The 17,070-nt window shown below is 36.5% G+C and overlaps 1 protein-coding gene across 1 annotated transcript in view; it reads left to right on the top strand.

The window, feature by feature from the left end:
• The window catches only part of LOC144966987 (serine/threonine-protein kinase Chk2-like), a 43,413-nt gene extending 27,827 nt beyond the window's left edge, over positions 1–15,586 (top strand). Inside the window, exons 13-15 of the mRNA XM_078903693.1 lie at positions 4,637–4,722; positions 9,987–10,061; positions 11,126–15,586. Coding sequence (XP_078759819.1) covers positions 4,637–4,722; positions 9,987–10,061; positions 11,126–11,236 — 272 coding nt within the window. The 3' untranslated portion in view covers positions 11,237–15,586. The remainder of the gene's footprint in view (positions 1–4,636; positions 4,723–9,986; positions 10,062–11,125) is intronic.
• Positions 15,587–17,070: the final 1,484 nt, after the last annotated feature.

The raw sequence follows: 17,070 nt of genomic DNA, 5'->3' as shown, positions 1-17,070 counted from the left end.
CTTATGTACCTGTGCACATTAATCACTGTCTCTGTCACTCACTTCCTGTGTACTCGTGTCATTATAGTGTCTCAGTGTCCATTACATTCACTGTCTCATTCACTTCAATTCAGTTACTCAGTGTCTTATTATTTGAATAATCTGTGACTCATTAATAACATTCACTGTTCACTCATTCATGGTCTCAAACCCCGGTCGTGCCTACACCAGTCTCAGTGTCACATTACCATTCTGTGTACTCGGTATTACTGTGTACTCGTGTATTACATCACTGTGTATAGGTCAATTACACTTCTGTGTACTCGTGACATTCACATACTGTGTCTCGTGTATTACTCACTGTGTCAGTCACATACAATCATGTGTACTCGGTCACATACACATCGGTACTCAGTTCACATTACACATTCCTGTGTCCCGGTCCATACCATTCACTGGTACTCAGTACATTACACATCACTGTGTCTCAGTGTCCATTAACATCACTGTGTACTCAGGTCACATTACATTCGTGCTCAGTGATACACATATGTGTCTCTGCCATCTTCATGTGTACCCAGTGTCATACACTTCTGTGTACTCGTTCACATTACATTCCGTGTACCTCAGTGTCATAACATTACTGTGTACTCAGTGTCACAACTCCTTCGCAATTCATGTGTACCTCAGTGTCATTACACACTGTCTCAGTGTACATTACACTCACTGTGTCCATCACATCACTTCCTTTCATCATCTTGTGTCATCACATCCTTCTGTGTCTGTCCATTCTTCTGTGTCATACCTTCACTGTTACTCAGTGTACAAACATCACTGTGTCGTGTCACTACTACTGTGTACCTCTTTCTACTCAGGTCATCACATACTGTGTACTCAGTGTCATTAACTCACTGGTCTCAGTGTACTTAACATTCACTGTGTCTCAGTACATTCACTTACGTGTACCGTGTCACATTCACTTCATGTGTACTAGGTCACATTCCTTCACTGTGTACCTCATGTCATTACACATTCACTGTGTACCTCAGTGTAATTACACATTCCTGTGTACTCGTGTCAATACACATTCATGTGTACCTCGTGTCACATACACATTCACTGTGTACTCGTGTCCATTACACATTCACTGTGTACTCAGTGTCACATAACTTCATGGTACCTCGTGTCCATTCACATTCACTGTGTACCTCAGTGTCACATACACATTCATGTGTACCTCAGTGTCACATTACACATTCCTGTTCTCATGTCACATTCACATTCACTTGTCCTCAGTGTCACATTCACTTCACTGTGTACTCTGTCACATTACACATTCACTGTGTACCTCAGTTCACATTACACTTCACGTGTACCTCAGTGTCACATTCTTCACTTGTACCTCAGTGTCACATTACATTCATGTTACCTCATTCACTTACCATTACGTTACCTCAGTGTCCATACACATTCACTGTGTACCTCATGTCACATTACAATTCACTGTGTACTCAGTGTCACATTACACATTCACTGTGTACCCTCAGTGTCACATTACACTTCACTGTGTACCTCAGTGTCACTTACACATTCACTGTGTACCTCAGTGTCCATTACACATTCACTGTGTACCTCAGTGTCACATTACACATTCACTGTGTCCTCAGTGTCACATTACACATTCACTGTGTACCTCAGTGTCACATTACACTTCACTGTTACCTCAGTGTACATTACACATTCACTGTGTACTCAGTGTCACATTCACATTCACTTGTACCTCAGTGTCACATTACAATTCACTGTGTACCTCAGTGTCACATTACAATTCACTGTGACCTCAGTGTCACATTACACATTCATGTTACCTCAGTGTTCACATTACACATTCACTGTGTACCTCAGTGTCACATTACACATTCACTGTGTACCTCAGTGTACATTACACATTCACTGTGTACCTCAATTGTCCCATTTACACTTTTTCACTGTGTACCTCAGTGTCACATTACACATTCACTGTGTACCTCAGTGTCACATTACACATTCACTGTGTACCTCAGTGTCACATTACACATTCACTGTGTACCTCAGTGTCACATTACACATTCACTGTGTACCTCAGTGTCACATTACACATTCACTGTGTACCTCATTGTCACATTACACATTCACTGTGTACCTCAGTGTCACATTACACATTCACTGTGTACCTCAGTGTCACATTACACATTCACTGTGTACCTCAGTGTCACATTACACATTCACTGTGTACCTCAGTGTCACATTACACATTCACTGTGTACCTCAGTGTCACATTACCATTCACTGTGTACCTCAGTGTCACATTACACATTCACTGTGTACCTCAGTGTCACATTACACATTCACTGTGTACCTCAGTGTCACATTACACATTCACTGTGTACCTCAGTGTCACATTACACATTCACTGTGTACCTCAGTGTCACATTACACATTCACTGTGTACCTCAGTGTCACATTACACATTCACTGTGTACCTCAGTGTCACATTACACATTCACTGTGTACCTCAGTGTCACATTACACATTCACTGTGTACCTCAGTGTCACATTACACATTCACTGTGTACCTCAGTGTCACATTACACATTCACTGTGTACCTCAGTGTCACATTACACATTCACTGTGTACCTCAGTGTCACATTACACATTCACTGTGTACCTCAGTGTCACATTACACATTCACTGTGTACCTCAGTGTCACATTACACATTCACTGTGTACCTCAGTGTCACATTACACATTCACTGTGTACCTCAGTGTCACATTACACATTCACTGTGTACCTCAGTGTCACATTACACATTCACTGTGTACCTCAGTGTCACATTACACATTCACTGTGTACCTCAGTGTCACATTACACATTCACTGTGTACCTCAGTGTCACATTACACATTCACTGTGTACCTCAGTGTCACATTACACATTCACTGTGTACCTCAGTGTCACATTACACATTCACTGTGTACCTCAGTGTCACATTACACATTCACTGTGTACCTCAGTGTCACATTACACATTCACTGTGTACCTCAGTGTCACATTACACATTCACTGTGTACTCAGTGTCACATTACACATTCACTGTGTACCTCAGTGTCACATTACACATTCACTGTGTACCTCAGTGTCACATTACACATTCACTGTGTACCTCAGTGTCACATTACACATTCACTGTGTACCTCAGGTCACATACACATTCACTGTGTACTCAGTGTCACATTACACATTCACTGTGTACCTCAGTGTCACATTACACATTCACTGTGTACCTCAGTGTCACATTCTACTCATTTCACACTGTGTACCTCAGTGTCACATTACACATTCACTGTGTACCTCAGTGTCACATTACACATTCACTGTGTACCTCAGTGTCACATTACACATTCACTGTGTACCTCAGTGTCACATTACACATTCACTGTGTACCTCAGTGTCACATTACACATTCACTGTGTACCTCAGTGTCACATTACACATTCACTGTGTACCTCAGTGTCACATTACACATTCACTGTGTACCATCTCATTAGTACTCATTCACACATTCACTGTGTACCTCAGTGTCCATCACCCTTACTACACTTCCCATACTGTGTACTCAGTGTACTACACATTCACTGTGTACCTCAGTGTACATTACACATTCACTGTGTACCTCAGTGTCACATTACACATTCACTGTGTACCTCAGTGTCACATTACACATTCACTGTGTACTCAGGTCACATTACACTTCACATGTGTATACCTCAGTGTCACATTACACATTCACTGTGTACCTCAGTGTCACATTACACATTCACTGTGTACCTCAGTGTCACATTACACATTCACTGTGTACCTCAGTGTCACATTACACATTCACTGTGTACCTCAGTGTCACATTACACATTCACTGTGTACCTCAGTGTCACATTACACATTCACTGTGTACCTCAGTGTCACATTACACATTCACTGTGTACCTCAGTGTCACATTACACATTCACTGTGTACCTCAGTGTCACATTACACATTCACTGTGTACCTCAGTGTCACATTACACATTCACTGTGTACCTCAGTGTCACATTACACATTCACTGTGTACCTCAGTGTCACATTACACATTCACTGTGTACCTCAGTGTCACATTACACATTCACTGTGTACCTCAGTGTCACATTACACATTCACTGTGTACCTCAGTGTCACATTACACATTCACTGTGTACCTCAGTGTCACATTACACATTCACTGTGTACCTCAGTGTCACATTACACATTCACTGTGTACCTCAGTGTCACATTACACATTCACTGTGTACCTCAGTGTCACATTACACATTCACTGTGTACCTCAGTGTCACATTACACATTCACTGTGTACCTCAGTATCACATTAGACTGAACACTGTCCTTCTCTCAACACAAGAAACAACCTCCTATTTACTCCTAAAAAAACTGACAAACACTACATGGGGAGCAGATCCAAAAATAGTCAGGACAATGCCACTAGCCCTCTGTATAGCCAAATACACCTCACCAGTCTTTCACTTTCATAAACTTGTTACGTTTTTTTAAACTAACAATTTATTGTTTCCTTTCAATTTCCTATTAGCTATTGATCTGATGAAAAAGATGATGGTTGTCGACCCTAAGAGTAGAATAACATTTGCAGAAGTCCTCGATCATCCCTGGCTCAAGGTAGGAATCAAAATTGTATTTGTTTGTCCTCATGACTTTGTGATATCTGAATTCTACTGCACATACTATATGATATAGTTTTAACATCAAAACTATGAAACTGAGCGTCAGATATTTATAAATATTTATATATAGGCCTATATGATGTAAGACATAACACTGACATTTCACATACAATACATCCAGTTACATTTTGTGTTGTCTATATTCAAGTATGGACTTATTCAAACATGTAAGGTTTTTAGTATTTCTATGGGTGCTACAGCATTTTAAAAATTATGCCTATACACGGTTATAACCGACTTAATCGCCCTTCTGTCATTTCATGACAGAAAAGCGAATTTCACCTCTGTGCTGAAAGAATTAAACCAAGTTTTTTTATAATTTCCCCTTATTGTTTTTTTGGTCATCTATAAAACTGTTGTTGGTGAAGCCTTTCTTGGCAAGACAATCTGACAATCTGACAATCTGACAATCTGTTCATACAAGAACTAGAAAGCAACCTCAGACAAATCAATCTTAATTTTTTTTTAAAAACTTGTATAAGACGGGCCTGATCTGGTTGTAACTCTTTCTATCTCTCTCTATCGACCATTTTCCAGATTTTCCCCTAAATTTCACACCCTTCCTACATAATTATATATTTTTTAGAACTCTAACTCAAGAGGAATAAGTTCATACTAATACAAACTTTTGTTTAGCAAAACGACCTCTACAACACAGCATTAAGTTCTTACAACTATAATGAAAATATTGCATCATATTGTGATATAGGTACAAAAGAAATCTGAATGAGAAAAATTCTGGTTGTATCATAACTAATGGTAAGGAGAGAGTTAAATTGTTATGCTTAAAGACTGAAGGAAAAGAATTTATTAATTGCTAATAAGAGCACATCAGAAGATCAAAGTGATTGGAAAATTCACAATGTCTTTAGGATGTGCTGGGTACATACACTCCATCATGGTTTCCTTGAACTCTTCAGGACACGCAAAAACGTTCAAGGAAACCGTAGTTTGAAGAAACTATGACTTGCCATAACGACTTAAGGGGGTGGGGGCAGTGTGGACTATTCCGTTATGCAGCCTTGACCTTTAACAAGCCACCTCTCCCTAGCTCAATTTGCGTATCTGCGCTGCGGTTGACACAGGAGTTACTCCAGTCTTCCATTGGAATAGACACTAAGACAAATTTCTGCTTGATGATGAACATTGGGAACTTTATTGTTCATTTTCTTTATTGATATGTTGAGAAAGATAACTTTATACTTATATCATATGTTACATGATGTGAGCGTGCGTGTGTGGAGGAAGAGGGTTGCTGTATCCTTAGAAATCCATTCAGTTGTGAACAGTAACTGGGTGACGATGCAATGTAAGTCTCCATGCTTAGAAAGATGACTAGCATTGTATTTAATCTGTCATCTGCATTTTTTGCGGCCGCAAATATCAGGGCGTTCCGCAAATTTTGGCAAATTTCCCAAAATTGGCAAATCGTGGCAAATTTTGGGAAAATTGGCAAATCGCGTGGCAAATTTTAGGGGAAAAAAAGAAGCGAAAACAAAATAACGAAAAAAAAAGTGCGAAACTTGAGAAATGTAGCAGCTTTGCCTGGGACCAAACCAAGGGAAGCTACTCTCTACGGATAATGATCCTTCAAAATCTTTGTAACAATGCTAATCACAGTCATTTCATTTCTCAAGTCCTTAAATGTCATATGTTGTCTTTTTTATAATTTTTTTTCTGTATCGTGTGTTAATTTTTACTGAAACGCTTAGTTTTCCTCCGCAAATTTTTTGGCAAATTTTGGTCTTTTTGGCAAATTTCGGGGTTTTTTTGGGCAAATTTTGGCAACTTTTAGGTCCCAATTTGGCAAAAAATGCAGATGACAGTTTAATAATAATAATAATAATAATAATAATAATAATAATAATAATAATAATAATAATAATAATACTTTATTGCATCCCAAAAAGGAAATTTTTTGTACAGACGTGTTATAATTTACACATAAGATAAAAATACAATGGAAATAGGATGTATATATATAAAAAAGGAGCAGCTCTATAACCAGAGCTGCGCTTTATAATATGAATAATTTCAACACTGTAAAATAGTTAAAACTGTCACTATAAATTGAAAATTGAAAAGATTGCAAAACAAATAAATTAATAAATTAATATTTATATTTTTAAAAAGTAAAAATGAGAAATAATTATATAAAATGATTATTGCTTGTTGTTATAAAGCCTAATACTGGACGGCAGAAAAGATTTTCGGTGTCTCTCTGTTTTCGTTGAAATAGAGAAAGGGCGACCACTTCTTTCTGACATAATAATTGATGGTCTTAGTGGATTATACTGGTCATTTAATATTTTAGTTATTTTATTTATACAAAATTTCTCGTATAAAAGATCTACATCGTCAACATCATTTATATAGCGTTTAATGGATTTTTTAATATTTGAATTTATTTTGTTCCTTTCCACTGCTAAGCAATTGCCTCCCCAAGCTGTTATACAAAATGACAAAACACTTTCGATTACTGCTCTATAAAATAATGTGCAGAGGGTTTTATCTATTCTAAACTGAGAGAGTTTCGATAAAAAATATGTACGTCTGCACATCTTATGCCTAATTATTTTCAAGTGTTCATCCCACTTGAGCCTGTCATCAATCGTTACACCAAGATATTTGTAGTGAGGAACTCGCTGGACGAATTGGTCCTTTAATTTTAACGGTTCTATCGGTTCCTTCACTCTCCTAAAGTCAATCACTAGCTCCTTTGTCTTGCTTATGTTAAGCTCTAGGTGGTGGGCATCACACCAAGACACAAATCTATCAATTTCTTGCCTATAAGCCACTTCGTTGCCATTTGTTATGAGGCCTTGAAGAGCGGTGTCATCTGCAAACTTTATTAAAGGTACACTCAGGTTTTGACTTCTACAGTCATTCGTGTATATTGTGAATAATACAGGGGACAATACACAACCTTGAGGAGCGCCAGTATTTGTAGTTATACAGGAAGATTTGTTTTGCCCTAATTGAACATATTGTGCTCTCTCCGTAAGAAATTCGAGCACCCAAGCAATTATATACTTGTTTAAATTCAGACTAGTCAATCTTTGAACAACCAACTGAGGTTGCATTGTATTGAACGCTGAAGAAAAATCTGCAAAAAGCAATCTGCAATAGCTCCTAGCGTGATCTAGATGCCTGTAGATGTTGTTTGTAAACAGCAAAATGGCATCCTCTACGCCACGTCCTGGTTTGTAAGCAAATTGATGACTATCACTCAATGGCATAAACTGATTCCTAATTTTAACAAGAACAAGTTTTTCTAAAGATTTCATGACTATTGAAGTCAGTGCAACAGGTCTGAGATCGTTCATAGTTTCAAGTTTTTCTTTTTTTGGAACAGGAATAATTTTCGAAGTTTTCCAAATTTCAGGGATTGAAACGCATTGGAGGGACCAGTTAAAAATATGTGTATAAATGGGGGAAAGCTGGTGGGCACATTCTTTTAATAGTTTTCCTTTCAATCCATCCGGCCCAGCAGCCTTCCTCTCGTTTAGTTTCGAAAATACGAATCTCGTTTCCTCTTCACTGACCTCAACAGCCATTTCATCTTCCAAAGCCCTGTCTAATTTATGTTTTTCATTTTCAATATCAAATTTGTTTGCTGTGTCGAAACGTGAATAAAATTTATTTAAAGTTTCAATTTCGATATCTTCTGATATAATCGTGGGCTTTGGATTATAGTTCACAGCAGTTTTAAGCCCCCGCCACGTGTCCCGTATATCCCCAGAAGAAAAGCATTTTTCAATTTTATTTTTGTACTTGTCTCTACAACTAGATATTACCCTCTTTATCTCTTTTTGTTTTGTTTTCAGATCTTTTTTGTTTCCACTAGTATAGAGAGTTTTCTTTTGGTTCAATAAAAGTTTTAGATCTTTTGTTATCCAAGGCTTGTTGTTAGGATAATATTTTATTTCTTTTTTACAAGACACTAGCTGTTCACAGAATTTTAAATACTCACTCACACAGTCATTCAGCTCATCCACACTATCACATGATTCGATAAAAACATTCCAGTCAGTGCATTCAAAACAACCACGCAAATCTTCACACACACTTCCGTTCCAGATCTGTACACTTTTCTTTACTGGTTTTACACGTTTAAAAACAGGGCGGTAGGTGGGGAGTAGCAAGAGCATGCAGTGGTCAGATAAACTAATGGGGCACGGGGTAAACATTTATAACTATTTTTAATATTACACAGGAATAAATCTAATGTTTTTTTGTCCCTTGTCTCGCAGTCCACGTATTGATGAAGTCCCGGGAGAGTAAAATCGTTACATTGGTTAAAATCGCCAGTGACCATCAATACGGCATCGGGTGACTTAATTTGAATGTCCTGTATTTCTTTCCTCAAAATATTTTTCGCTGTGGTGTTGTCTGATGATGGTGGAATGTAGACGTTGATGATGATGACATGAGTATATTCCCGGGGTAGGTAATATGGTCGTGACGAAACAGTAATAAATTCAATATAATCGTCACAATACATTTTCTTTATCTGACAGTTATTGGGGTGGCACCATTTGTTGTTAATATATGTGCACACCCCACCCCCAGTTCGTTTATTTACATTAGTCCGATCTCCTCGAAATAGTGAATATTGTTCAATATTAAAACATGATGATGGTATGTGAGGAGATAGCCAAGTCTCTGTTAACGCTATTATGGAGGCTTGACGATAGTCACTATTAAAACGACACAGTGAAAACAGTTCATCAATTTTATTTTTCAGTGATCTTACATTACCTGTCACTACACAGGGTAAAAATGGACGAAAAGGCCGTCTGTTAAATTTTGTTTTTATTCCTCCCTTTCTCCCCCTCTTTCTTACTTTAATAAACGATGTGTCAATAGTGGGTGGTGGGGGTGACACGGGTTGGAGGGATCGGAGAGTCTCTGGAGTATAAGTTATCGATAGGCATTCTTCTTCATTTAGTACACTCTGAGAATAGATGTGTCATTTTAGAACATGCCCACGCCCAATGAGGACGCCGCTGAAATACAACCAGACCATTGGTTTCTTCAGCGCCAACCATACAGATACAGATAGAACTCACTGACTTTTGTCAGTGTTTTATTTATGTAATGGATTCAAAGACCTCTTCAATACTAGATATCTCTCTGTCAAAATTGAAATCCTCTTTTTGAATGAGATTGTTATGTTGTTTTTAATGTTTACCCCAGGATGACGACATGCGTGTCAAGGCGAATAAATTGATGTACCCGAATTCCGATGGCATGGCCCCTCCAGCACAACTGGTGAGACTGCTTTGTTTTCTATCAAATCCAAATCCAAGGACTTATAAACCATTAAAAAAAAAAAAATGAATGGCCATACTCAATATTTACTTTTGCCCTTACACGGCAGCCCTCCAATCAAATCAGCTTATATATATATAATGTCGACTCCACTTAATCGCACACCCTCAGGAGTTCAGGTCAGTGTGTTGATTAAGTGGAGAAGCTACAAATAGCATCTTTGCACCATCTTTGCATGTAGGTACCATTCATGTAGGACCTTCCACTCTGGGCTTGGGACTTTCAAATTCAAGACATTAGACTTTGTAGAAGATTTTTTTTTTATTTCTTTTTTTTTTGGTGTTTTTTGGGGGATTTTTTTAATTGTTTAATTTCTCTTTTTATTCATGTTTCATCGACATGCGACATTATTGTTTGTAAGAATAGTGATCGTGAAGTTCATGAAGCATTGATTGTAGTCGCGCCCCATCTTGTCTGCATTGTAAATGTCATTAGAGTCGTACTGCTGAAGAAGTTGTTTCAAAACTTCGTCACTCCATTGGCTGGCAGAAGAGACATCGTAACGTTCTTTTTTAAGCACGACCTTCTTTTGACCTTTCCATCTCGAGATACAACTTTCTGATTGGGAGAAAGACCAGTTAAGTTACCTTTTGAGTGTATCAATGTAGACAAACCAATGTACCAGTGCCAGCGAGGCAATGATGACACGAGACTGTTACTGTAATTGTATTATGGGTGGGGAAGATGGGGTGAGTATAGTGGCGAGAGAGTGTTAAGTGAGGAGTGGTAGGGATGAGGTACTGGAATCGTAGGTCGCATGCGCTAAGTGTGTAATCCACAATGGGATATGCTGGCTTTCTCTTCTTAATATTAAATAATATACCACATTATCATTATTCTACCTGTAACTGAATGAAACAAGATACACTTAAAGCTACACCTCATTATATTGGGATTTCACAGAATCAGCTCACGTTATTGTCTCTATCTTCCTTTTTAATGACTGGTGTTAAAATTGACTTTGAGTTTGTTTAATCTTATCTCTTTTTTCTCTCTCTGACCAGAGTGTATCCAAGAGAAAGGCACCGTCAGAAGCCAATTCAAACGATGAACCATCCACCAAACGAATGTCATCCACAGACACCACCACGCCTCCAGAGACGCCGTCTCCATGAGCTGGGAACTTCTCAATCAAAAGATCTGGGGGGGGGGGGATTCAAAATCTCGCGGGATGATTCTGTGGACTGTTTTGGTTGTTATAGGATTATACACACTGTACAAACATTTTATCTGCAAAGGTGAAATACATGGACATTTATGTCGATTAAAGTTAGATCATTTTTACTCTTGAAAGTACTAAATCTTGGTGGACTTTGACTTCGTATTCAGAACAGAAGGTCAACATTGATTTGGATCATGTTGCTTTAATATGTCAATGTCATTTATGTTTACAACTGTCTCCAGTCTAGATTCTTAAAACCATTGTTGTTGTTGTTGTTGTTGTTGTTGTTGTTGTAGTTGTAGTTGTTGTTGTTGTTGTTGTTGTTGTTGTTTTTACTTTTTGATATAAGTTTGAGCAGAAAGATTTTGCATTTGTTGGGATACTGCTATTGTTAACTTCTCACCAAGTCATTTTACAACTTTCCCCAGCAGAAGTAATTAATCACATATATTAACTCACTCAACCCTAACACCGACTATATCCGTAGTTTACCCGGTTTACTTTTACCCCACGCCTATTTTATAAAATTTTTATGAGACAAATTATAGGCGATGTATCAAAGCTATTGTTTTTAGTTTTTACATGTTAATGATAGTTGAATAAAACTATCTATGTACATGCTCATTTTTAATACATTTTTTTCGAATTTTGAAATGTAGCAAAAATCTCTAGGATTGAGTGAGTTAATTGTGTTAAAGAACATTTTGGTTTATGCCTGGGGCTTGTGATAATGCTATTATATTTAGGGGTTTTTGTCTTGAGATTGTTTTATGTTTTTTTGTTTTTGTTTTTCTCTTTTTTTTTTTTTTTGGGGGGGGGGGGTGGTCCATTGGGTCAAATATAGGTTAAATTGATGTCAGTGATATTAATGATTCGCCATGTTGAAAATGTATAGATAAGCATTTCATACCAGACCTCATGATCATTGGGTCAAATATAGGCTAGATTGATGTCAGTGATATTAATGATTCGCCATGTTGAAAATGTATAGATAAGCATTTCATACCAGACCTCATGATCATTGGGTCAAATATAGGTTAAATTGATTCAGTGATATTAATGATTCGCCATGTTGAAAATGTATAGATAAGCATTTCATACCAGACCTCATGATCATTGGGTCAAATATAGGTTAAATTGATGTCAGTGATATTAATGATTCGCCATGTTGAAAATGTATAGATAAGCATTTCATACCAGACCTCATGATCATTGGGTCAAATATAGGCTAGATTGATGTCAGTGATATTAATGATTCGCCATGTTGAAAATGTATAGATAAGCATTTCATACCAGACCTCATGATCATTGGGTCAAATATAGGCTAGATTGATGTCAGTGATATTAATGATTCGCCATGTTGAAAATGTATAGATAAGCATTTCATACCAGACCTCATGATCATTGGGTCAAATATAGGCTAGATTGATGTCAGTGATATTAATGATTCGCCATGTTGAAAATGTATAGATAAGCATTTCATACCAGACCTCATGATCATTGGGTCAAATATAGGCTAGATTGATGTCAGTGATATTAATGATTCGCCATGTTGAAAATGTATAGATAAGCATTTCATACCAGACCTCATGATCATTGGGTCAAATATAGGCTAGATTGATGTCAGTGATATTAATGATTCGCCATGTTGAAAATGTATAGATAAGCATTTCATACCAGACCTCATGATCATTGGGTCAAATATAGGCTAGATTGATGTCAGTGATATTAATGATTCGCCATGTTGAAAATGTATAGATAAGCATTTCATACCAGACCTCATGATCATTGGGTCAAATATAGGCTAGATTGATGTCAGTGATATTAATGATTCGCCATGTTGAAAATGTATAGATAAGCATTTCATACCAGACCTCATGATCATTGGGTCAAATATAGGCTAGATTGATGTCAGTGATATTAATGATTCGCCATGTTGAAAATGTATAGATAAGCATTTCATACCAGACCTCATGATCATATGCAAATAGTTATGTTTATAACATGTTTTTACATCATCATTCATTTTTTATTGTATACAACAACAAAAAATTATAAGAAGATAAAGAGTGGCTTGAAATGTTTATAGATATTTGATACTGAATATACACATAAAATTAGATGTGTTTCCTGCCGTTTTTTGGGGGGGTTTCTTTCTTTTTCTTTTTTTTCTGAAATGTTTCAAATGCATTTTCTTTCTCTTATTTTTTTTTTTTATACTAAGTAGACATAAGGGAAATTGTGGGAGATTGAAGGCGAGTTGAGAACTTAAGATTGAAATGGATAGTTTTTGTTAACAATATTTTGACATTTATTCAGTACGTATGCAGAAAACTTGTTTTCTACTGTAGCCATATATTTTTGACAAAGCTGTTTTGTCAAAAATTTTATTTATTTTTCTATTTAAATTTTTGGACCAATTTGTGTTTTTATGCCATTCATAAACATTTCCTTTTTTTTTTCCCTTGTGATATTACAATATGTTTTGTACGTCTCCCCTCTAGTTTCAAATACCGTATGTCTCTTTTTAAACTCTTTTTGTCACAAAATTAGATCTTCAGTGGAAGATTTGTTGACATTGTCATTAACTTTGGTGACAACACAATCCTCACGGTTTTGTCCGTTTCTATCACTATCATGAATATCTTTATTGTCCTTTCCGTACAGGTTTTCAAGTTACATTTGGACCCTCTTTTCTCTTCAACAAACATACACATACGCACGCACATACACACAGAGGTGTATTCTTGTAATGAAACTGGTACTCAACAGGAAGTTGCGGGTGGTTGGATGGGAGCATCACCATTGAATCATATACCTATGATGTTCGCATGGGTGTACGATCCGATAGTGATGTCGTTTCTTCTCTTTACTAGCCTATCCTGCTTCTTTGGTTTGTGATTGTATTTTTGACAGGGGATATTTTTTTTTCTGTAAATCTTCTGCCTGTTTGTTCTTGGTTATTTAATTTAGCTTATGATATCTTTAGGTTATGATTTTGATTTACATTTGTACTGTTTTTGTTAGATTGCTTGTTTTTTTGTTTCAGCGGTCTCTCATATAACCTCAATTGTGTTGGAAGTGACCTAAAGCAACAAACAAACAAAAAAAAAAAAAAACAGGAAGTTGGTGTTTGTTACAAAGAATAGATCTCTAACAACTCTCTCTTTTTTTTCTATGCCACTAAATATTTTTATGCATGACTTTTTTTGTTCCAACAACACCACAGTATTTCACAAAACAACACTGTACCGAGTTTCTTCCCAAGAACCATCAAGGAATGGAACACTCTCCCACCAGAAATCCTAGATATTACCAACAACAACAAATTTGGTCAACTATTAAACATTTATCTTTCAACTCAATAACACAATCATTGAGAAAGTCACCACATAATTGTATAAAATCTGCTATGATGGGCAATTCGCCTTTTGCAGATAAAGATGTTTTTGGGTTGAACTCGCGTCTAAAGGTGTTGTGCGCTTTAATGCATCTCTCTTTGTGGAACATGCCTGGCTGTCTGGCCAAAGAATTGGCAAGGAATTTGGACAAGTATACACAGTACATTTTTCATGAGATGTCAGAGATATCTAAAGCGATTGAGAAGTAGAAGGATATACATAGTTATCCCGACCTCCAACATTTGAAATAACAAGTTTCCAATATTGTCGTGCATCCTTGGGAGTGGAGTGTGTGTTGGGAATAAGTTCAAAATTTCAAACCCGGGAATTCAAGAATATTTTTTATCATACTCTTCCAATGATCCTTCCCCTGTTATTCTTCATCAAAATGTGTCCCGTTATACACCAAAAGGCGATGGAATTGAACTATTTGGCCTAAAGAATTAGACGTTATATAAAAATCTATTTTTAGTAAAACAATGTATGTAATTTTTGCTATATTTAGATGTTAAAATCAGGTTTTCCTCAAAGCGAAAAAGACGTTTTTATTATTAGGTATTGAGATGACCATCAATTCCTTGAATTTTATTTCAAAGCCAATTCATGCTTAAGGCAGATTGAGTGGGTTACGGGATGAATTATCTAGAATTTTTAGAAATGTAAATATTTTTTATGTATTGTCTGTTTTTAGTATTTTTAAATTTAAATGTATTTTCATGAATTGTTTCCAGATGGCATTATGATTGAATCGCATGCTTTTTGTAATCCATCAAAAATGATAAATGGAGTATGAGGTGTTTGTTAGATGGCTGTAGTTGCAGCAAAATAATAATTGTGATTAAAAAATCTGAATCATTGTATGAATGTTGTGTTCATAATAATAAATAAAATTTCAGAAATGATGAATTGTCACCTTGTGTGTGCGTATGTGTTGATTGTCATATTGAAATCACACCTTCTCCCATAGTGGGCAGAGGGGTACATACTGTGTCTTCTATCCCCTTATATGTGTTTTGCAACATATTTTCTGTCTTTGTCTTGGGCCCTGGCCGGAGTCCTAGCTGACTAGCTGGGAGGGAAACAGTCAAATGCATAGTTATTGTTTTGGGAGATGATATTTTTTTCCTTGTAAATCATCTCTCTGTTATGTATTATTATATTTGTTATTTCGAATGTATAATGTAACCATTTGAGTGTATTCCTCTTTGTTGGATTTTGTGCTTGTGTCCGGATGAGACATAGGTGATCTCAAACTAAGTACATTGGTGGTATACTATTGGAATCTACATCTGATCCCTATTTGTTCCCAGTTCCCCTATTTCTAGAACTTTATACTATCCCATTTTCTTCCTTTTTACTGGCGCTGATATAACCTAAATGTGTTGCAAGCGCCAAAAATCCCTTAAAAACAACAAAACAAACAAATCACACCTTAATTTTTTTTTTTCTTTTGATAGTTTCCTTTCGAGCATTTCATGTTTGTCCTCGTGTAACGATATGGCAAGTCAACTAATCAGTTGAAAGACATAATTTCTGAGTGGGGTTTTTGACGGTTTTGATTTTGAGTTGTCCCCACTTGTTTTAATCCTTGATTTTTTTTTAATATCACCTTGAAAACTCCAGAATTTCAAAATGGAATTGCTGTAGGAACCCCTGGTGGGGTTCCTGACCTCCCATAGTGGGCAGGGAGGCATTTATTATGTCTTCTATCTCCTTATATCTGTTATCCAACATGCTTTCTGTCTTTGTCTTGGGATGAGATTGCTTGGTTTTGTCCTGGCTAAAATGTGTGTAGTAATAATGGTTATCTGGGCAAAAATCATAAACAAAATGTTTTCCAATAAAAATTTATGAAATAAAAAGTTTTCTGACAAAAATGTGTCAAAAGAAATTTTCCTGGTCAAAATTTATGAAATAAAAGTTTTCAGGATAGAAGTAGGTACAGTGCCAGCCCTGGATGACGACATTGCCCGGGACTGGAAAATTATGTCATTATCCAGGGGTCTCGTTTAACTGTTATCAACAACAAAACGATGAACCTTTTATTTCTTCTATGATAGCTTCCTTTTACAAACTGAACAATATTATTTACAGATTTTTAATTTACCTCATAAATATGTACAGCAAAACACATATGATCACAACACATGAAACAAATTTGTAATTTAAATATGAAGGGAATTAAAGACGACACATGTCAGAAGTGACACCTGTTTTTATAAATGCCCACAATTTATCCATTACGTAACCAATTTGGTAAAAAAATAATAATATTTAAGCATTATATATTTCGATTTGGAAGTGACAGACATCATAACATTACAACTAATTGTAGATGATCTTTAGTCAATGATCACTATTAATGACTGCTGAAATGTACCCAAGA

This window comes from Berghia stephanieae, chromosome 3 (genome assembly GCF_034508935.2).
Source record: "Berghia stephanieae isolate SIO BIC M18660-M18661 chromosome 3, UCSD_Bste_1.3, whole genome shotgun sequence".
NCBI classification, from domain to species: domain Eukaryota; kingdom Metazoa; phylum Mollusca; class Gastropoda; order Nudibranchia; family Aeolidiidae; genus Berghia; species Berghia stephanieae.
Note: the sequence above shows the minus strand (reverse complement) of the source record. Positions and strands in the feature narration are given on the sequence as shown.